The sequence below is a fragment of the Orycteropus afer genome, unplaced genomic scaffold, assembly GCF_000298275.1.
Source record: "Orycteropus afer afer isolate SDZICR_OR568_19922 unplaced genomic scaffold, OryAfe1.0 scaffold00507, whole genome shotgun sequence".
In the NCBI taxonomy this organism is placed as follows: domain Eukaryota; kingdom Metazoa; phylum Chordata; class Mammalia; order Tubulidentata; family Orycteropodidae; genus Orycteropus; species Orycteropus afer.
The window spans coordinates 487486-510000 of NW_006922094.1; the positions used below are offsets into that span (position 1 = coordinate 487486).

The 22515-nt window shown below is 53.4% G+C and overlaps 1 protein-coding gene across 1 annotated transcript in view; it reads left to right on the top strand.

The window, feature by feature from the left end:
* The window catches only part of SIPA1L3 (signal induced proliferation associated 1 like 3), a 132494-nt gene extending 109979 nt beyond the window's left edge, over positions 1-22515 (top strand). The window contains exons 15-20 of the mRNA XM_007955499.2: positions 3756-3921; positions 4758-5007; positions 9093-9236; positions 16822-16957; positions 18696-18777; positions 22372-22515. Coding sequence (XP_007953690.1) covers positions 3756-3921; positions 4758-5007; positions 9093-9236; positions 16822-16957; positions 18696-18777; positions 22372-22515 — 922 coding nt within the window. The remainder of the gene's footprint in view (positions 1-3755; positions 3922-4757; positions 5008-9092; positions 9237-16821; positions 16958-18695; positions 18778-22371) is intronic.

Here is a 22515-nt window from a genome sequence, read left to right on the forward strand (position 1 = left end):
AAAGTGAGCCCTCTTAGGTCCCACCCTTAGAGATGAGAGTTTAGGAAACTTCAGTGTACTAAGCTGAGCTATGTTTTATGAAATGGTTCTACACTATACATACCATTTCTTTTTTCACCTGGTGATTCTGGAAGGACCTCTGGCCGTGTCCTGTGGGCCAACCCCACTTCCTTTTAGCAGCTGCATGCTATGACCCTGTCGAGCCACCGTCTGCCTCGATCCTCCCCTGTTGGCAGCTGCTGGCGGCTCCTGGGTCTGCTCCACAGACAGTGCCCTGGGAAGCATCCCCGTACACTCAGGCCTTTCTGAAAGACACACTTCTAGAAGGAGAACTGCCAGGGCGGAGAGGACACGTTAAAAGTTTAACAGATCCCTTTACAGCCCTCCCAGGAGGAGAGCCCTGTGAACAGTGCCCCTTTCTTGCTGGGAGGCGTGCTGAAGGCCAGGAGACGGGCCTGGCTGTTCCCTCACCAGTGGAGGTGGGCACAGGGGGCCCCTCTCGCAGCATCCAGGGCAGGGGATTCTGGGAAATGCCCAGTCAAAAGGGAAGGATGAGGGGGTTGTGAGTCCCCTTCCAGAGTCTCTGGACAAGTCTTACCGGGTACTTCCCATCCCTTCCAGCGCCGGTGGAAGGAAAATTTCGTACGTGGGGTGTGTGTATCTGTCTGTCTCTGTTTCTGTCATGTGGAGCCAAAGCTTTTTTAGGTGCCCAGAGAATTCACTTCCCTGATATTAGCAGAGCCAGAATTACCCCAGACTTGGAATTCTAATTTGGGGAGGACTATGACCTCACAACAAAACACTTGCCACCTTCTCTTCCTTTGTTAAAATCCTCAGGCTGGCAGCCGAGAGAGAGACAGACAGACCGACAGACTTCAAAATCTCTGAGCCCAAGACATTGTATTTCTTCTCTGGCTCAAAGGCTCTGTCCCTTTCCTAAGTTAGAAAATGATTATGTCCACCTGTCAGCTTTTTTAAAATAATAATAATAATTTTTATTGTTACAGCTATAATACATGATTATAGTGAAAATAAATTCAGACAGCTCAGAAGCATATCAGATGATAAGTAAAAGACACACTCTTCTCACCTCCTACTAAGAATCCTTTCCCCCCGAGGTAATCATCGTTCATAACTTCGTACAGAAGACGTGTGTTTTAACCACATGTGACCGTGTATACACGCCATCCTTCTCTTCCCTGCTGTCTGTTATGTAAGCAGAGCCATCGAGCATCATGGTAACAGCTACAGACTCTGCGGCCTGGTGGCCTTCGCTTGGATCCTTGTTCCTCCACTCACAAGCTGTGTGACCTTGAACAAGTAGTGTCACTCGTCTGTGCCTTGATTTGCCTCATCTGTGAAATGTGGTACTGCATGAGTAGTACTAGTAATAGGAAAGCTCGTACAGCTGTGATGAGGACCAGATGAGTTCATGAGGGTGACATAGGCCTTGCTGTCATGTGGTTCGTGTTCTGGTGGGTGGACAGACAAAACACACACAGAGAAGACGGTTCTCGCTTGCGTTAGCTTCGTGGGGCTGCAGGGTGGACAGTTGCCATCGGGTCAGCTCCAGGAACCGAGAACTGTGCTCACAGTGTTTTCAGTGGCTGACTTTGGGGAAGTAGATTGCCAGGCCTGTCTTCTGCGGTCCCTCTGGGTGGACTCAGACATCCAACTTTTCAGTAAGCATCTGAACATGTTAACTTTTCACCCCAGCCAGGGAAAGGAAAAGGGAAAAGTGACAAAAGAGTGACTGGTTTCAAGGCAGGACTGGGACAATGCTGATTTCAGGCCCATGTTGTATAATGACTTCACTTCTCTGCACCTCAGTTTTCCCATCTGTAAAATGAGGACAGTCACAATAGTGCCCCCTCAGAGGGTTGCTTGCAGTTCTGATAAGCAGTGTGTGGTGTGTGTTAAGGAGCTCTGGTGGTGCAGTGCCTAAGGCATTTGACTGCTCACCAGAAGGTTGGTGGTTCAAACCCACTAGCTGCTCTGCAGAAGGAAGATGGGGCAGTCTACTTGTGTAAAGATGTACAGCCTTGGAAACCCACTGGGGTCACTGAGCCGGTGGGTTGACGATCTGGTTTGTGTGGAGGGCTGTGCTCCAGCTGGCTGTCATCATCTCTGTCCCTGGGGGGTGGCAGGCCCTCAGGTCAATGACTCAGTTTTCACAAGGGAGGGAGACTTGAGCCCAAAGGCTGAGCCAGAATTAGAAGGCAAAGGGTGGTGACCTGGCCTGGGGGTCAGTGAATGGAGGACACAGAGGCGCAGGGGAGCTGGCCCCGGCACCACACGGTGATGGCCTGTAGAGCCCTGCACAGGTGGTAAAGTGACTGAGCGCAGGAAGGCACGTATGCACACAGCCTCGGGGAGGCTGTCACAGAAGCCCCCGCATTTCCAAACAGCCGCTCTCGGTCACCGGTCACATGCTGACCAAGCACTTTCTACAGAGCCCCCCATGCTGCGAGGCCAGCCTGTTTGTCAGATGGCGCACTGAGGATCAGGGCGGTGGTGAGACTTGCCCAGGATCCCACAGCAGGAAGGAGCAGAGCCGGGACTCAGAGCAGGCCTGTCTGCCTCCAGGCTCCCGCCTCTACCCCCAGGCTGTACATCCCTGGCTGTTGGGCTACAGAGAGCCCCGGAACAGCAGGGCCTGGTGTGGTGGCCCTTGGCTATGGGAATGCCTGGGAGGAGGGTGGTGGTCAGAGTGCCCCAGAAGCAGGCAGGCTTCTGGGGGATGAGGCTCAGCAGAGAAGTGGGGGTGCTAGTAGTGAGGGCCCCACCCTGCACCGGCCTCGTCCCTCTGGATCCTCACGGCCACCCCGTGATGTGTGAGCTCTGTTACCCTGTGTGACAGATGAGGAAACTAAGGCTAAGGATGTCTGTTGACTGACCCTAACAGGCTGGCCAGAGGGCCACTTCCTGTGGGCCAGCACTTGCCCAGAAAGGCCAGTCCCATCTGCATGATTCATCCTCCTGAGACCCCATCCCTTTTCTGTGGCTGGAAGCCCCCTGGTCTGGGTCACCATCATCTGCCCTGAACAACTGCAGCAACTTCCTGACAGTCTCCCATCCCCACAAGCATTGGCTTTCTGTCCAGCAGCCAGTGATCCTCCTAAAATGCACACCAAGGCCTACCACTCACCAGGTGAGAGCCCTCGGAGGCTCCTGTCACCCTGCAGATAGAACCACAGGTTCCTGCACAATCTGCCTGCCACCCCCAGGCCTCCCCTCCCTCCATTCACCCCCTTGCTTCTCACTGCCCCGCACACTGGCATGTTCCTGCCTTGACATGCTCTCACTGCCTAGCATGCCTTCCTCCTCCTCTCCAGGTTTCTGCTCACATGTCACCTCAGAGAAGCCGTCCCTGCACCTGTCGGTCTGTTCCTCTTCCTGTCTTTGTTTTCCTTCAGAACGCTTCCCTCTGCCTTGCTTTACTCAAGGTCTTCCATCCACTTGTTCATTGGCTCTCTCCCTGCACTTGGAGCGTGTGTTCTCTGTTCCATGTTCACCACCATGTCCCCGGTGCCTGCACAGGTATGGCACAAAGTAGGTCCCCAGTAAAGGAGCAGGTGGAATGAGTGAAGGGAGAGAATGAACAAAACCCCGCCGCCACCACGGCCTTCACCGGGTGAAGCGTAGGAGGCTGTGGTAGTTCACCCGGTGGTGGTGGACCTTCTTGGGTCAGGACAGGTTCAAGAAGTAGCTCAAGCTTCCCCGAGCCCCTTCTGACCTCGGCCCTCTCATTCCAGGCAGGTGGACACCAGCACAAAAAACGTCTTTGGGCAGCCGCGGTTGAGGGCATCTCTCCGAGACCTCCGCTCCCCACGGAAGAACTACAAATCCACCATTGAAGACGACCTCAAGAAACTCATCATCATGGACAACCTGGGGCCAGAACAGGAGAGAGACCCAGAGGTACGTAACAGCTGTCCCACCTCTGCTCCTGACAGACGGACCCACAGAGGGCAAGGGAGGGGGCGGGGCTCCCTGCAGTCACTCCCACCTCTTCCGTCCCTTTTTCCTCAGCCTTTGGCACCCGCCAGCCATTTTTGGATGTCTGGGGCCCCAGGGCCAGGACTAAGGGTGCCATATTTCAGAAACAGGATTGCGATTTAGCCTCGGCAGGAATGCGTGAGGTCACAAGGTACCTTACGTAGCTGGGAAGGGATCTTTTTGTCTGGATCTGGGTCCCATGTCCTCCTCCTGGTGCCCAGGGGTGAAGCAGAAACAGCCCCCAGTGGCCCAAACCACGTGGACGGAGAGTAGAGGAGGGTCTCCCAGCAGAAACATAGGCCCTTGTTGCCCAAGGAGGGAACAAGGCAGGAGCCATAGGCATCCTTAGCACCCCCCGCACTGTCTGCTTCCTTGCACCCTGTCCCCACTTACCCCAGACTGGCCTCACTGAGGCAGGTGCTCTCTCCTGATGACAGGCAGCCCCAGTCTCTACAAGGTGCTAGCCCACAGCACTTTGTCCCCAGTGGTACCCACCAAAGTCCCAGCACTGGATCTAATTGATCCATCTTGGGGCCCATTCCCTCCCCTAACCTGGCACTCGGGACAGACCTCGGTCCCTTACCCGGAGTTGGAGGTAGGCTTGCGTGGGGGATTTCCCGGAGATACTTTGGCAGTGCACAGGGCAGAAGGGCGCACGAGGGGTTGAGAACCACAGGTGTCCAACAGGAAGAAGCCTCTGAGGACCACGACCACGGGCCAGGCTGTGATCATGCCCCGTGTCTCCCCTGTCTCGGCAGCAGTCCCCACAGAAGAGCCTACAGCGGACACTGTCCGACGAGAGCCTGTGTAGTGGGCGCCGGGAGCCCAGCTTCGCCAACCCGACCGGCCTGGAGCCGGGCCTGGCCAGCGACGTGCTCTTCACCGGCACCAGCGCCTTCCCCTCCAGCACACTGCCCGCCCGCCGCCAGCAGCAGCACCCCCACCCGCCCGGCGGTGGGGGCCCCAACACTGTCCCTGCCACCGGCAATGGCTTCCCAGAGAAGAAATGTGAGCCTGGCCACCTTGGGCCTGAGGGGTGGGGGGGTTACTCCAGGGCTGGGCAGCAGGGTCCCCTGAGCATGGGGATCATCAGGTCAAAGGCTAGCGGCCCTCAGTATTGGGGTCGTCCGAGGGAGAGACATGAACTTCAGGGGGCCTGACGATTAGAGCCGGGTGTCGCCCAAGGAGCAGGCAGTCATTGGCTAAGCATCAGGGAGTATGTGAGGTTCACATGCTGGGGGTTACCTCGGCCTCTGGAGCGCCCAGTGATTGGGGTCCCCTGAGATCAGAGAGAGGATGCGGCAGCCCTTCCACATGCACAGACCAAAGGACCACCCCAGGGGGCCCTGAGGATCACAGGCCGCGCTAGCTGCTCCCCCAGATCCCTGTCCCTCCCTGTTCCAGTGCCAAGCAGGTCTCTTTGAGAGTATTTATTTCCTTACCAGACTCCCCCTCAAGTCTGCTAACTCTTCGGGGGTGCACAAGAGTGTGGTTTATCCATCCTTTTATTAATTCATCCAGCAAATACTTGCTGAGCATCCCCGCGAGCCAGGCTCTGGGTCCACAGCCCCCACCAAAAAGCTGTGAGTCATCAGGCTGGGCCAGGTCCTCAGTCCCCTCTGCCCCTCCTCTCCACGGTCTCAGAGGTCTGAAATGGAAGGGGATTGGCATGTTTGGGTTGAACTCGCCGGGGAACGAAACCCAAGCCGTGAGACCCGTGTGACCCTCACTGACCCCGTTTGGTGCAGATGGATGCTGGCTCCCTTGCAGAATGCTGCCGTGTCGATGACAGGGCCCGGCCTGACCTTGGTGGGTGTGCCCTGTAGTACACGGCATGTGCACAGCTTCCAGTCTCAGATCCAGACAAACCCTCAAATCCCCAGGCTTTCAGCAGAGTGATTGTGCCCTGTGTTACCAAGACAGAGCCACTGGCACCCCTCAGAGGATGGGACTGAGGGGGACTCTGGGACATTTCTGGGGGGGTCCATCTCCCCCCTTAAACTTTTTCCACAGTTCCTCATTGCCCTATTTTCTGCTTCCATACTCCTTCCCCTGGGGTTTGGGGACTCCTGCCACTGGGCTTCAACTCAGCCCTTGCCCCTCAAGATGCCTTCCAGCTTCCAGCATACCAGAACGGGGGGGGGGGGGCGGGGCTGGGCCCTGCCTGTGCCCACAGAGCCTGGCACATAAGAGTCAATGCATAGTGAGTGAGAGGGTGAGAGATAGGCCAAGGCCGAGTGGCTGGTGTGCAAGGTGGAGTTTTATTACCACCTCTGCCTCATCCTTTCAGTCTCAACTCGGATGCCACCTCCTCCAGGAAGCCCTACCTCAGCCCCGAGCCTGTGAGGCACCTCCTCTGGGCCTCCCCAGCCCCCTGGGAGTCTCTCGTCCTATCCCTGATTACTCTGCCTCCTGTAACACCCCTCCCAGCCCCATTCACTCTGGCTCATCACACGTGGGCTGTGCTGGGGCTCCATAAGGGCAGCTGTTGGGGTTGTTTGGACCGCTGCCATGACCCCAGACCAGGGCCTTCTGTCTCCCAGAGCACACACATGTACCTCTCTTGCCCGTCTGACTCCCCCACCCTCCTGAACAAGGGACAGAGTCTCATTTGGCCTCAGCATGGCCCAAGCCCCAGGCCTCTTCTCCTCTCCCTGCTCGAGGGCCCTTCTCAAGACTTGTCTGGGGTGAAGAGTGTCGGTTGGCCCAGGCCAGGCCTCCACTGATGAAGGGCCCTCCATGCCAAGGAGCCTCTCACAGAAGTACACGCTGATGACTGACTTGGCAATGGCAGCTGCTCCCAGAGCCCCCACCCCTCAGCAGCAGGCTGGAGACACAGGGTAGAGTTGATGTAAGGGCTTGATGTCCTCTGCCCTCAGTCATCCATTCACCCAAGTGTTCATTCATTCATTCATTCAACAAATACTTACTGAGTGCCACACAAGCCATTAACGCCTCCTGAGTGACACAGCCTGTGGCTGTGTCCCTGACCCCTCACAGATAGAGATCCCAGCAGCAGATGAAAGCTGCCCCCACACACACACATGCCTCAGTTGCTTTGACTATAAAGTAGGGACTAAAATAGCACCCACCTCATGAAGTTCGTGTGAGATTCGACCAAGTTAATACCTAGAAAACGCTTAGCACAGTGCCTGTTATGTAGGAATTCCTCAAAACTTCTAGCTATTACACTTTTTCCCCTGGTTTTCCATTTTAAATTGCTGTGTGTGTGTGTGTGTGTGTGTGTGTGTATAAACTCATTGCTGTCTGGTCCATTCTGACTCTTAGTGACCCCCATTGAGTTTCCAAGTCTGCAAACCCTTATGGAAGTAGACTGCCCCATCTTCCTTCTGTGGAGTAGCTGGTGGGTTTGAACTGCTGACCTGGTTAGCAGCCAATGCCTTATCCACTGTGCCACCAGAGTGTATGTATGTAATAAGACATGCATGTGCCACTTCAGCTGTGTTCACATGGAGACTTCAGTGACATTAACTTATGTTCATCATGTTCAACCGCCCTCCTCATCTGTTCCTGGAATTTTCCATCACCCTTACAGAAGTTCAGTGTCCCCTAAGCAGTGAGCAGCTGTTAACTCTTGTTGTTAGCATCCTGTCATCTGGAGCAAGCACTTGGCTCCACCCTGGGTCAGATCTGTACCTCTGCACTAGAGAGGAGGGTTAGAACCGAGTGGGAGCAGCGGCCTTCAGTGAGTTTGGGCTTAGAGCAGGGTCAGCATCAGCCCACCAGGTTCTGATCCTCACACCACCACCACCACGGCCAGCTGTGAACTCCGGAAGGCAGCTTCTTGCTTTGCGCCTCGGTTTTCTTCCTCTGCACCATGGGGTTCATAACAGCACCTCCTTCCTGGCTGTGGAGAGGTGTGAGGTGACCCTGCAGCGTGCCCACATGGGGCCTGGCACAGCAGAGGTGCTCAGACAAGGAGTGGCCTTGGTTCACAGCCTGGCTCAGGCATGCCTCTGTGTGCCTCGATGTCTTCTCTATCCCCTCCTCTGAGGGAGCTTTGAGGAGTTAGCGAACTTAGGTTCAGGGCCTAAGCCTGGCACTTGATAGATGCAGCGAATGCTCATGTCTGTCATTTCCAACACCCTGAGGCTTCAGGGCCTCTTCCTGTGCTGTGTGTCACAGCCGCTCCCACCAGGTGTCCCCACGGTGACTCTGCCACATCGAACATTCATACACAGATGACCCAGTCTGTCTTTGCAGCTGGCACTTTCCCCAAGCTCCAGACTCATGTGGCACACTCCCCACCCACTGTGTCACCTCGTGGCCTCTCACACTCAACACCTCCAAACTTCCTCCCCCACAAGCCTCCCTCCCTGCTGGCTTCTCCCTCTCGGTTAGTGGCATCTCCACCCTGCTGTGCTCAGGCCACAAACCTTGACATCTTGGACCCTTCTCCTTGTCTCACACCCACATCCATCGTTCTAGAAACCGCGGTGGCTGCACCTACAAAGCAGATCCCTGATCTGTCCACTTGTCCATCCATGGCACCACCCTTGTCTCCCTCCTGGAATATCTCAGGAGCCTCCTGGTCTGCCTGTAAACCCCTGAGTCAGCTCACAGCCCTCTCTGCTTAGAGATCCCCTCCCAGTGGCTCCATGTCAGTCGAGAGAAGGACAAAGTCCTCCCGGTCACCCACGAGGCTCATACAGCCTGGCCTTGTCTCCTCTCTGCCCTTGGCTGCTCCTGCTTACCCCCTCCCTTGTTCCATCTTGGCCACAAGGGCCTCTCACTACCGCTTCAACATCCTTGGCATGTTCCTGCCTCAGGACCTTTGCACTGGCTCCTCCATGTGCCTGGAAGGCTTTTCCTTGGTATTCTCCTGGCTCCCTTCCTCCTCGCCCCTCCCCGAGCTCTGTTCAAATGGTATCTTCAGAGGGAGGCCTTCCTTAGTGTCCTGCTTCAAATTGCACACACAGATATCTGACACCCCACCGCATACCTTGCTGTATGTTTCCCTACCCTGCTGTATGTTTCCCCTGGCCCTGGACAAGCAGTAGGATTTGATCATTATCTGTCCTTCTCATGTTGTCATCCTCAATCGTTTTCTCATCTCCACTCTCCCCACCCAGCCACTATCTCGGCCTCGGAGCTCTCCCTGTCCGAAGGGCGGGACCGGCCACTGCGGCGCCTCGACCCTGGGATGATGCCACTGCCCGACACAGCTGCTGGCCTTGAGTGGTCCAGCCTGGTAAACGCAGCCAAGGCATATGAAGGTAGGCCCCTCCCACCCCACTAGACCCCCACCCCTCCTCTGCCGATGTTCTGTTGAGGCCTCTTTGGCTTTGAAAGGAGACACACTCCCTTCCCAAATCGGGGCAAGGGAGGCAGGGTTCAAGTCAGTTGCTCACTGTGCAACCCTGAGCCCAGTGACCTCATCTGCAAAGCAGGGCGAGTGACTGCCCACTGCATGCGGCTGCAGCAGGGCTGAGGAGAAGCACTGTGTGTAAAACAGGTCAGGCCCAGACAGACCTTCAGCATCAGTACCTGGTGTTACTGTGGCAGGATAAAAGAGTGTTGATTCAGATTTTCTGTGGCTGCATATGACAGAAAACCCAAATTAATAATTATTTAAACATGCAAGGCTTTGTGCAGGTAAAAAGGCTTGGGGTGGGCCGTTCAGAATGTTGGGGCACTTCCACAGATTCACTCGAGTCAGGCACCTTCTGGCTCTCTGCTCTGCCATGTCCAGCGGTGCATTCTCCCAAAGCCACGGTGGCCTGGAGCTCTGGCCATCACGTCCAGCTCAGCCCACGGGACAGAAGAGGACGCTTCCCAAAGCCTCATTCCCCTCCTGCACTTAATCCCCATTGGCCAGCCCCTCATCACATGGCCTCACCTAGCTGCAGAGGATGCTGGGAAGTCAGGCCATGTGCCCTGCCAGTATCTGGAGGAAAACTGATCATGAAGGACAGCGACCACTTGCCTCACTGTATGACATGAGCAAGTGGCTTGGCCTTTCTAAGCCTGTTCCCTCATCTGTCAAATGGGACTAAACAATGGTCCCTGGCAGATAGGAACACATTCTTTTGGCTTATTTTCCCTCCTTTTGTACCTCCTCCAGGAAGCCTTCCCTGATACCCGTCAGTCTGGATTAGGCCCCTGCTCTGGGTTCCCACATCACTGACCCCTCTGTCTGTACCTCCCCTATCCTGGCCCTGACTACCCGGCCCTATCTCTGTCTAATGATATTTCCCCCCTGTGGGGGGAGGCAGGACTCTGGCCTGTGGCAATTCCCACTGGTACCCAGCACAGATTCTGATACAAAGCAGGCTCATAGCACACATCCTTCTTTCCTCCCGGTTTTAGCCAGTCGACATCTGGCGGTGGCCTGGAAGGAAGCTTCCTCATTTATACTGCCAGTCTGACCCCTGCCCTGCAGCGTCCCCAGTCGCAGGATGCAGTCAGGCCTCTAGGGAAGGACAGGATGGGGAGCAGAGTGGTCCGAGATTCCCAGCCCCAGCCTCTGACACTGGAGCCAGCTCCTTCCCACTTCATCACCTCTTCTGGTCGCCACTCGGAGGCATGGGCCGTGATCCCCATCCACATGTGAAACCCGGCCAACAGCACACAGCGCCAGGAGTCACACTCAGACCTAAACAGCCCTCCAGAAAACTGGGCATAGCCAGCAGACAGACAGATACCAGACAGAGCCACTGCCATCGGGTCAATTCCAACTCATAGCAACCCTTCAGAACAGAGTAGAACTACCCCTTGGGTGTCCAAGGCTGCAAATCTTTATGGAAGCAGACTACCTCATCTATCTCCCATGGTTCGAACCACCGACTTTTTGATTAGCGGCCAAGTACACCAGCAGAACTCCTAAACAGACCGTTGTCAGAAAAGCAGCTCAGACAGCTTGCATGCTTTTGAACATACTGTTCAGCCTCTCTCCTAGTATGACACTCACTGAGACTCTCTTGTTCACCTTCAGAGCTGTGGTTAGGTGCTGTGCAGTCAGTCCCTACTCAGAGCAACGCTGTGTCCCACTGAACAGGACACAGCCCCGTCCTGCACCATCCTCACAACTGTTGCAGCCTGTCTGTCTGTCTGTCCCGTTGAGGGTCTTCCTCTCTTTTGCTGACCCTCTGCTTCACCCAGTCATGATGTCCTTCTCCAAGGACTGGGCCCTCCCACTAATGTGGCCATCGTACGAGAGAGGAAGTCTTGCCATCCCTGCCTTCAAGGAGCACTCCAGCTGTACTTCCTCCAAGACAGATCTGCTTGTTCTTCTGGCAGCCATGGTGTCCAGGGTTCTTTGTCAACACAACTCAAAAGCATCAGTTCTTCTGTGATCTTACTCATTTCCAGCTTTTACATACATACGAGGCTATTAAATACCGTGGCTTGGCCAGGTACACTGTAGTCTCCAAAGTAACACATCTTTGCTCTTTAACACTTTAAAGAGGTCTTTTGCAGCAGATTCACCCAATGCAATATGTCATTTGATTGTAGACCCAAGTAAAATGAAATCCCTGACAACTTCAGTCTTTTCTCCATTTATCTTGATGTTGTTTATTGGTCCAGTTGAGGAATATTGTTTTCTTTATGTTGAAGTGTAATCCATACTACAGACTAGTCTTTGCTCTTTATCAGTAAGGGCTTCAAATCATCTTCACTTTCAGCAAGCAAGTTTGTGTCATCAGCGTATCGCAGGTTGTTAATGAGTCTTTTTCCAGTCTGGATGCCACGTTCCAGCTTCTCGGTTTATTTGCTTAGAGAGCAGATTGAATACGTGTGATGAAAGGTACAGCCTTGATGCACTCCCTTCCTGATTTTAAACCACACAGTATCCCCTTGTTCTGTTGAAAGGACTGCCTCCTGGTCTCTATACAGGTTCCTGACGAGCACAGTTTTTATCCATAATTTGTTATGATCCACACAGGTGAATGAATGCCTTTACATAGTCATTATAAGGCAGCCACATATCTCAGAGCTACGGGTGGCATCTGATGACACTGAGGGTGGTCGGTGGGGAAAGAGGCCCCGCAGGGATTGTAAGTGGCATTGGAGGTTGGACGCTAGCCCTGGAGGGAGTCAGCCCCGCAGTATTTGGCACCAAATCTAAACTGCACCCACCCCGTGGCTGAGTTTTCGGTAGCTTCGTGTGGGGAAAGCCTTTCTTCTCAGCGCCTCGTGGCCCGGACCCAGCCTGCACGCACTTGAGCTGCTCTCCGGCAGGCTCACCTGCTCTGAGGGGCCACGGCAGGAAGCCTGATGCTTTCCTAAAAACGGGTCCCCTGTTTTACTGGTTATGTGTTGATTCCACAAACTAGATGCTCCTGGACCCGAGGCCTTCACCTGCCACCTACAAGTCACGGGCAGTGGCCGTGCTTCGGGAGGTGAGGGAGGACCGGAACCAGCACAGTGCCTGAAAGGAAGGCCAGCGGCTCGCGGGCCGGCGGGTGGGAAAGGAGCCCTCTGCCTGGGGGTGAAGCCCAGCTTGGCACTGGTGAGCCAAGCCACTGCTGAGTGTGACAGTGAGGAAAGCTCTCTGCCTCGCTTTGCACACCTGAAAAACCTGGCGCATGTTCCTAGTTGGGAGCCCTAAATGAATTTACAGAGGTTTAAGTAGGCTCTCTCTGACTGGTGCTGAGGACACTCGAGTTTTCAGCCTCCGATTTGAGAGCCAGGAAGAGATATGAGCACCTTCAGCCACTGCCCCCTCCAGGTCTCCCAGGGTCCACCTAATACCATGCATCCCAGAGGGGGTCTCTCAACATCCTGCAGGGGCCTCATTCCCTGAGGGCCCCAAAGCAGTGGGCAGGGTCCACCCTGCAGCCCCAGCTCCTTATTGGAAGCGGGTGCAAGGGGAATAGGCGGCATGTCTGAGAAGGAAAGCAGAAAGGGGTGCTGGGCGGCTGGGCTGCCTCTCTCTCCTCTGGGCCTCCAAGCATCCTGGGGTCAGGACCCCTAGTTGTGGGCCAGCAGGGAGCTGGTAGTTGTCTCCAGGCCCCTCCCTGGAGATCCAGATGCTGGCAGTGGTGGCTGGATTGTCTGTGTTGGGCAGAGCTGCCTACCAGTGCACCCGGGGCCAGTGACCCCTCCACTGGCCACCAAAGCTCCTCCCCCCCACTCCCACAGCCCTCCACTGACCCCAGGGGCTGTGCCCTGGAAATGAGGGTGGGTTCTGCGTGTACCACATGGCCAGACAGCCTGGGAAGCCTGGCTGATGGCCCTGGCTCTCTACCCAGACTTTGCCAAGGGAGTTGGCTTCTTTTTCTTAAAATTAATAGATGAACCACAGAAACAACATAGATGGTTATGAAGGGGGTGGGGGGGGTGAGCCAGTGCAGCAGAAAGACCTGGAAGGAAGCTCCCTGGTGACAGTGTCCTCCTCTGGAGAGGAGGAAGGAGCCGGCAGTGGAACCAGGGTGGTGGCAGCTGTACTGTAAAGTTTGGGTTTTTTTAGTGAAAATATATGTGGGTGTTATCTGTGCAGTTTGGAAAAATGGAAAAGAAATAGCTTTAACCTTTTTAGGTGTGTTCATGGCATAGTTTTGTTAAAAAAATAATAAAGCCCTGATCTGCTAGAGACACCTAGTGAAGTATTTACAGGTGAAATTCCAACATGTCTGACATTTGCTTGAAAATATTTGGGGAGGGGGGACGTGGGTAACAGGGAGCACAACTTGTGGCACTAGAAAGTAAACCAAAAGCAAACCAAACCCACTGCCATCAAGTCAGTTCCTTCTCACAGCGACCCCCATTGGGTTTCCAAGTCTGTCAGTCTTCACGGAAGTAGATTGCCTCACCTTCCGCCCGTGGATCAGCTGGTGAGTTTAAACCACCACCTTCCGGCTAGCAGCCAAATGCCTTACCTACTATACCACCAGAGCTCCTCCAGAAAGTAAGGGAGTTGCTCAAAAAAAAAAAAAGATGGGGCATGTCACTAAGGCATAGCAGCCAACCAGGAAGCACTCCCATTGACCAAAGCTGGAACAACTGAAGCAACAAAATAAAACAATGATGTTGCCCAGTCAGCCCTTGGGTCTTCCTCAGTTCCATTCATTGTCCAGCCTTCACACGTGTATGAGGCAGTTAAAGATGGCTTGGCTTTGGTCAGGTGCACCTTAGTCCTCAGAGTGACATCTTTGCTTTTTTAGTTATGAGTCAATAAATAAGTAAATGTGGAGATGCAACAGCTCTTCCTTACAGAAGAACCCTAATTAATAAATCTAGAAGGAATGCGAACAATATAAATTTATCATTAGGACAACCTAGTAATAATGGTTACAGGCAAGACCTTCTGGTGAATGGGACATTGGTGGGGAGACCAAGTAGAAAGGGATATTTACGTAGCCTCCAGCTGTCTGCCCCCCAGATACTCACTCCTGATTGTGATGATCCCCAGATTCTTAGGTACTTGTCCCTCCAGCAGGTAAAGCTGAATTCCCCAGTGTGAGGCTGGGGTGGCCATAGTGGCTCGAGTCTAACAAATGGAAGTGTTGAAAGGGAGAAGTGGTAACATTACAGTGGTGAAACCTGGCAGACACCAGGTTAACAAAGGTCAAGGTTCACGTCGCCAGTAGTAAGACACGTGGACCTCGGGCAGCTTCTGGGCTGAGGCACTAGGGATGGCCCACATCACCTCGCTGGCACTCGCTCCAAGTCCATGCAATGTCAGACAAATCCAAACTGAGACTTCCTGCAGAACACCTTTCTGGTATTTGGTATCAGAATTAGGATGGATTTTTGTTGTTTTGTTGGTTTATTTTGAAGTACTATTCAGAAAATGGTAAGGTCATGAAATAAAAGGAAGAAGAAACTGTCACAGCTCAGAGGAGACATGGCAGCTAAGTGCATTTGGGGTCTTAAATTAGATCCTGTACCAGAAAAAAGAGCTGAGTCGGAAAATCGTTTCAACATCTGTGGCGTAGTTAATAGTTTTGGACCTATGTTAGTATGTTCACTTCAGTTATTACACATGGTTCTGTAAAATGTTAGAATAACTAAAATGTTCTGAGAATTCTGTGAATGACCTTTGCAACTCATTCTTTAAGTCTAAAAATTATTTCAAAGGTAAAAAGTTAAGAAAAAAAAAGGAAGGAAGGGAGGGTTATGCGTGGACACAGGGCTGCTGGGGTGGTCGGTAGGTCTGTCATCTTGAGTGTGGTTATTGCTTAAGTTGATAGACATAGGTCAGAACTTAGCGAGTTGTACACTTTGAACATGCAGTTCATGGTATGTTACCTCAATACGCTGCTTTAGAACAGTAAGGGGGGAGTGAGGGAGAAAATAAAATGTAAAAGGACAGGGAAGGAAACCAGAGTGACCAAAAAAAACCACTGCCATCAAGTGGATTCCGACTCATAGCGACCCCATTGGGTTTCCAAGGCTATAAATCTTTACAGAGTAGATTGCCTCATCTTCCTCCCATGAAGCAGCTGGTGGGTTTGAACCACTGACCTGGTTCACAGCCAGGTGCCTCCCTTACCCACTACGCCACCAGACCTCCTTACCAGAGTGGCTGGATATTGATAATTAATGGAACTGGTGATGAGTTCATGAGGATTCATAAGGCAGTTTTCTCTCTGCTTTGGGGTATGTTTGAAATTGTTCCCATTAAAACATTTTAAACATTTTCAAAGAGAAGAAATATTCAACCCAAGAGAGCAAAACAGTATGAAGACTGTTCCTCAGAAACAGGGAAATTTGAAAGATGATGGTATTGTACAAACGTGGAATTTCTTGAGTATGACAATATTCTGATGATCTAGGGGAATGTCTTTATTTGTTGGAGTTATGCAGTGAGGTCTGTGGAGGGAATGAGGTAAATTTACCCTCAATGGTTAGGGGAAAAAATGTACAGAGGAGAACAAGTCATGTGACGGCCCAGTAACAACTGGATCTGAGGGAAGTGTACAGAGTTGAACCTTCAGAGCCCGCCCATGTGGTTTGGCCCAGGCAGCAAGGGTGCCGTGTCCCTGGCTGGTTCCCGCCACCTTCAGCCTCCCCACACGGCTTCCATGTGCCTCATTTCAATGGTCGTCATATGCCCTTGGTCGCCTGTCCCATGGTCTGGTCAGCCAGCTGCTGTTGAGGGTGTGGGGTTGTCCCCACTGCTCTGCCAGACCTGACAGTCACGTTTAAAATCGCACCGCCTCAGCCCCCACCCCCAGATCCAGCGCCAGGTCTCAGGTTGAACCCGGAATCTTTACTGTAACAGCATCCCCAGTGACTTTTTCTGTTCAGTACATGTGGTGGTCCCTCTCTTTCTCTTTCAGTTTTCCTTCCTTCTTGCTCCGAAAATGTATGAGTATCCTCCAAAATGAATGGCATAGCAAGCCCCGTGTACCCATCCCCCGGTTCAACTCCACCCACTTTGGCCTTTTGCCAAGGCCGGGACCTTGGTAAGGCAGAAACCTGCCATAGAAGGAAAACTTAAGTTTAATCATATAATAGAAAGAGAAGGAAAGTGTAAGACCGCGCCCTGCCAGACGCCAGCCCTGGTGAGACACCAGAGGACGGCAGTCCCGCCGAGTTCCAGCTCCGCAAGTCTCCGCGCATTTGATATGAAAGCCGGTCATTGATGCGGAAACTGTGCCGCAGTCTGACTCTCTTGCTGCTTCCTCACCCTATCGCATAGCTCGCTTCTCCCTCCCAAGTATTTTGAATCTAGAGTCTGGACCAAAATCAGGATGAGTTTTTGTTGGTTTGGTTATTTGGCAGGAATGCATCCTCAGTGCCTGTGTGATCTAACGGGTGTGGTTGGTCGGTGGTGGGATGGTTGGGAAAGACTGCATCCCCTGACCCCCGCGGCCCACAGAGGCCTCAGCCCCATTCCTCTCTCTCTCGCAGTGCAAAGAGCCGTCTCTCTCTTCTCTCTCAATGACCCAGCCCTGAGCCCGGACATCCCACCTGCACACAGCCCTGTCCACAGCCACCTGAGCCTGGAGAGGGGGCCCCCGACCCCCAGGACCACCCCTACCATGAGGTGAGGTTTCCCCAGAATCACCCAGGGACCTGGGATGCAGCAGTGACCAAGACTCAGCCCTTGTCCTCAGAGTCCTAAGTCTGGTGGGAACAACACTAGTATTCCCACAATTGTTTTACTTCAGATTTGAAAAACACTAAGCCAGCGCTCCTCAGTTATGCCCTTACCATTGTTCTCCCCTCTCTCTCTGCCCTTCAGTCTCCCTGACTCTGCCCCTCAGTCTCCCCACTTCTCTGTCCTTGGTCTCTCCCCTTCTCTGCCCCTCGGTGTCTTCTCCCCCTTCTCTGCCCCTCGGTCTCCCTCCACCTCTCTGCCCTCGGTGTCCCCTTCTCTCTGCCCTCGGTGTCCCATCTCTGCCTTCAGTCTCCCCTCTGTCTGCTCCTTCTTCACCTCCTCTCCATATTCCTAAGTCATAGAGACTTCCACCTGGTCCCCACCAGGTCGTGTGCTGGGCTTCCCAGGGACCCAGTGGTAAATAAGACGACGAGATGTGCCCAAGCCCTGGCCTCGTGGGGCTTCTCATTGAGCAGGCCTGTGGCAACACACTGCTCACGTTCAGCACCTGCCTGACCCACTGGCTTTTGGCAAAAAGTAAAAAAGAGGGTAAGGCTGTAAATGCACGTTGTGCGTGTTCACAAACTGAAATAGTGCGTTTACACGTGCCTGCCAAGCCTGCAGGGCGGGGTGAGTCCGCCAGCCGTGCTTCTGCCTCACACGCTAGGGCTCACCTTCAACCCAGGATGTGGCTCCGCTGCCAGTCCACAGAGAGAGGGCTACAGATGATGTCCGGGTAGTGAGGGTAGGGAGAAGATGGCATGGGGAAGGGCAGACCGCTGGCCTCTGGGAGCACTCCTGGATTCCCTTTGCCCCCAGCTGGTGTCCTCATCCCATCTGCCCTACACGTGCGCACACACATGTACACGCACATGCGCGTGTGTAGGTGTAGGTTCAGGACCATGGTGAGAAGAGAGGGCCGAGTCTTCCCCTTTTCTCCATCTACGACACCCTACCTCCCCTCATCTGCCCCAGCCTGTCCCCTCCTCAGCATCCTCGCTGAATGCACGTGTCCCACAGGGCCCAGTGGAGCCTTCCTCAGTGGAAAGGGTTTCCAGTTCTCTGCACAAAGGAGGAGCCACAGGCTGTGGGACTGGGTTCAAAACCCAGAACCGGCTCTTGGATGAGCAAGCCTGGGTTTCCTCCTCTGTCCAGTTGTAACAGCGCTGGTGACCTTGCAGGTCGCAGAGGGTAGGGGGGCTCTGAGACATCCAGGCTGCACGTGGAGGCATGTAGCACAGGGCTCGGAAACACTAGGCTCTCAGTAATGAGCAGCCTGTCCCTTTGCCCCTTTGTCCACATACACACCTCCAGGGACAGCACCTGGGACACGCTGTATTCTCAGGATGTCTGGAGCAAAGTCTCTGTATTGTGCCACCTGCGGTGGGCACTGGGGAAAGCTGCTCCCCAAGGTCAAGCGCACGGCCCCTGCTCTGGGAGAAACACGCCTCGGGGCAGGCACAAGCACAGCCTGCAGCCACCAGCACAGATGTGCCCTCAGCAGGTGGAACGTGGCCAGGGAGGGAGGATGGTCTGGCCCCGCCAAGGACCCCAGCAAGGAAACACCTGCCAGAACCGCAGGGCCAAAGGTGGCTGTACCCTGTGCTCCTCACAAGTGTGAGCTGAGATCACTCCCAGAGCGGCTGGCAGGCCTCCAGCCTGACGCTGCCACCTGTCTTTGCAGCGAGGAGCTGCCCCTGGATCTGACAGGCAAGGTGTACCAGCTGGAAGTGATGCTGAAACAGCTGCACACAGACCTCCAGAAGGTAAGGCCACCAGCCCCATGCCACTCCCCAGTCCCTCCAGAGGGCTAGGCGCAGAGGCAAGCAATGCCCCCAACACCCCTCCCCAGGCCCTGTGCCCTCCCCTTCCCTCCTCGGGAAGCCACCGGCTGTGGCTGTAGTTCTGAAGCTGGTGTATTAGTTTCCTGTGATGTCACAACAGTACCATCAGCTGGTGACTTGAAAGAATAGGAGCTTATTCTCCGACGGTTCTGGAGGCTAGAAGTCCACCGTCAAGATGTTGGCAGGGCGTGCTCCCTCCGAAGCCTCTGTGGGGGCATCTTCTTCGCCTCTGTCCCAGCTTCTCCTGGTTGCACAGTGCTGGCTGTTCTTGGCGGCTCGATGTATCCGCCACTTCCGTTGCTGCCTCTGGTTTCACATGGCCTGGGAGGACCTGTGTGTCTGTCTGCACGTCATCTTCCCTCCCATGTGCCTGTGTCCAGAGGCCCCTCTTAACACAACACCAGTCATACTGGAGTTAGCCCCCCAGTCCAGGGGGACCTCTTCCGATCTTGATTCCGTCTGTCGCCACCTTATCTTCAAAAGGTCACATTCGCAGGTTCTGGGTGGACATGAATTCTGGGAGACACCGGTCCCACCCAGTACTGCTGAGAAACACAGGTGGGACCCTCAGACATTCTCGGGGGACAGTTAATTGGCCCAGTCTTTTTGCAGGGAGACACTTTTCAGAAATGGGAATGTGCAACTGGTTGACCCCAGCAGTTCCACTTGTGGGCATTTGTCCTACAGAAGGTCAAGCACGGGCCCTAGAAGACATGTATCAAGTGTTCACTGCAGCCCTCTGGGCCGTCAGTGGGGGGGTGACTGTAAATGACAGCATATCCACACGGGATTGCAGTGATAGCAGGAATCTCCACATTATGGGCACACACAAAAAGTCCAGTTGCTTAAATCAAAATAAACTGTGGAACTGTTTCATAGAACACCACCACCATACATTTATTTATTTTATGGTGCTTTGGGTGCACATTTACAGAGCAGAATTTGTTTTACATTCAACAGTTCATGTACATTTGGTTTCCCTCCCCGATTACCAGCCCCAACCCTGACCCACTCTCCTCCTCTCCCTTCCTGGTGACCTCTCCCCCATCCCTGTGTCCTTCTTAGTTGTGGACTCCTGTCTGTCCAGCTTCCTCTCCATGTGAATGCTGCCCCTCTGGTGCCCCATGGCCAAGGTGTGTGTATTTGTAGAGTAGGAGGGTGCATCGCCCTGGTTTGGGTGTTCTGCATGTAAGTCTTACTGTTGGGTTGAGAGCCAGCCCTTGGGAATCAGTTTTATCCCAGGCTCAAAGTGTATCCCGGGGCCATAGTTTTGGAGGTCCCACCAGACTCCATCCAACCAGTAATTCTGGTCATTATTGTGTTTTTGAATTTTGTTCCACATTTTTCCTCCCACCCTGTCCAGGAGCTCCAGTTTTGATCCCTTCCCGAGGGGTTGGCATTGGTAGCCGGGCACCATCTAGTTCTTCTGGTCTCGAGGTCCATCATGTCCTACGGTTGATTGTTTCCAAATGCCCTTGGTTTTCTTCACTCTTCTTCACTTCAGACGAGAGGAGACCATTAGCTGCATCTTAGATGGCTGCTCAAAAGCTTTTCTTTTTTTTTCCTTTTTTTCACTTGAACGCTTTTAAGACCCCAGTCACTACCCACCACCAAAGTAGGCCGTGGAACAAGATTTTTATGTGTTTTGTTGTGCCAGTTGAGTCTGGTGTCCCCCAGTACTATGGGCCTGAGTCAGCAGATCTGGTGGATCTCTCCCCCACAGTGTCTGGCTGTCTGTGAGAGATTACTCTATGTCTTCTGTTGCTTCTGTAATGATTGTGGTTATATTGTATCACTAGTATCTGTGCACGATTAGCCTCAGCTGAATTTGTCATTGGTCTAGTGTATGTTCCTGTTCACCACCCCCATCTGATCTTCTCGGTTGTCTGTGCATTTATCTGTAGCCTGGTGGTTGGTGGTAGTGGGAATGCAGTACTGTGCATATACTGGTATTAGTCTCTGTCATCTGTATCTTATGAGCCCATTCTGGTGTCATCCCTTTCCCCAATGTTCTCATGCTGGTCACCGACTCCTCCATACCGTCCCTCCCCCTACCCAGCATGTGGCCCCCAACTAGTCTGCAATTTTCCCCTCTCCTTCCCTCCTGTCCCTGGAAACCTACAAAGGGAGTTCCCTTCCCTAAGCAAACCCTTCCTTGCCTTTTCACAGTAATGGACTCATACAATATTTGTCCTTCTGCGATTGACTTATTTCACTCAGCATAATGTCTGCCAGGTTCATCCACGTTGTAAGATGATTCACGTATCCCTCCTTGTTCTTTAATGTGGCATAGTATTCCGTTTTGTGAATGTACCATAATTGGTTATCCATTCATCTGTCGATGGGCATTTAGGTTGTTTCCATCTCTTTGCTATAGTGAATTGCACTGCAGAGAACATGGGTGTGCATATGTCCATGTCCTGTGTCTCACCTCTTTAGGATATATTCCTAGTAATGGAAATGCTGGATCAAATGTATTGCCATTTTCAGTTTTTTAAGGAAACACCATACCATTTTCCACAGTGGTTGTACCACTTTGCAGTCCCCCCAGCAGTGTATGAGAGTTCCAATCTCTCCACATCCTTGCCAGCATTTGTTATTTTGTCTTGTTGAACTTTGTTATTATTGCTGGGGTGAGTTGATATCTCATCATTGTTTTGATTTGCATCTCTCTGATGGCTAATGATCGTGAGCGAATTCTCACATCATACATTTAAAGAAAAAAAAGTTTAACAACCATGGCTCTAGAGTGATCCCTGGATGGCAACGTTAAGGCTTTGTCTCCTCACTTCTGGGGTGCAGGAGGGCGCAGAGGAAGAGGCGGAGGAGGTCTCTCTTCTTGTTCTGTATGATTCTGGATAAAAGGCCAAAAAGTGGTGGCAGAGTATAATGTGTTAAGTCCTTGAGCACAGGCATCAGAGAGACCCGAGTTCAAATTCACGCCCCACTGCTTAGCACTGTAGACAAGTAACTGCCTTGGGATGTTATGTTATGCCGGAAGACGCAGTGGAGCCTGGTCAGGCAGCCAGCCCTAAGTCCACATCCCAGCTCCCCACTAGCTATGTAAGGCTTGGTTTCCTCTCCCAGATAAACAGGGATGGTAGCAGTCCCCAAGTCCTTGGCAGGGGAGGGGGCTGTGAGGAGAGAATGAGGTCATAATCCTAATAACAGAGCTGTCTGTGGAGCGACTGCTCCATGTCAGGCTGTGTCCTAAGCCTTTTCCTCAGGGAAACCTCCACCGCCTTTCAGGCAGGTCATCTTAGAATGAAGGACAGACATGGGGTGAGAATGAAGGACAGACACTGGGGCCCAGGGAGGGGAAGTGGCCTGCCCAGGGATACTCAGCTGTCGAGAAGCAGAGCTGAGGTTTGAACCCTGGCGGCCTGGCTCCAGCATCCAGTTCTAAACCACAGCTGACCAGGCCTCACTGGTCCAAAGAGCCACTCGCTGTTTGGAGTGCTCCCGCGAGCGCCTGTGCCCGCCCTGCCTGATGCCCAGTCCTCCCGCCCCCCTCAGGAGAAGCAGGACAAGGTGGTGCTGCAGTCAGAGGTGGCCAGCCTGCGGCAGAACAACCAGCGGCTGCAGGAGGAGTCGCAGGCCGCCAGCGAGCAGCTGCGCAAGTTCGCCGAGATCTTCTGCAGGGAAAAGAAGGAGCTCTGA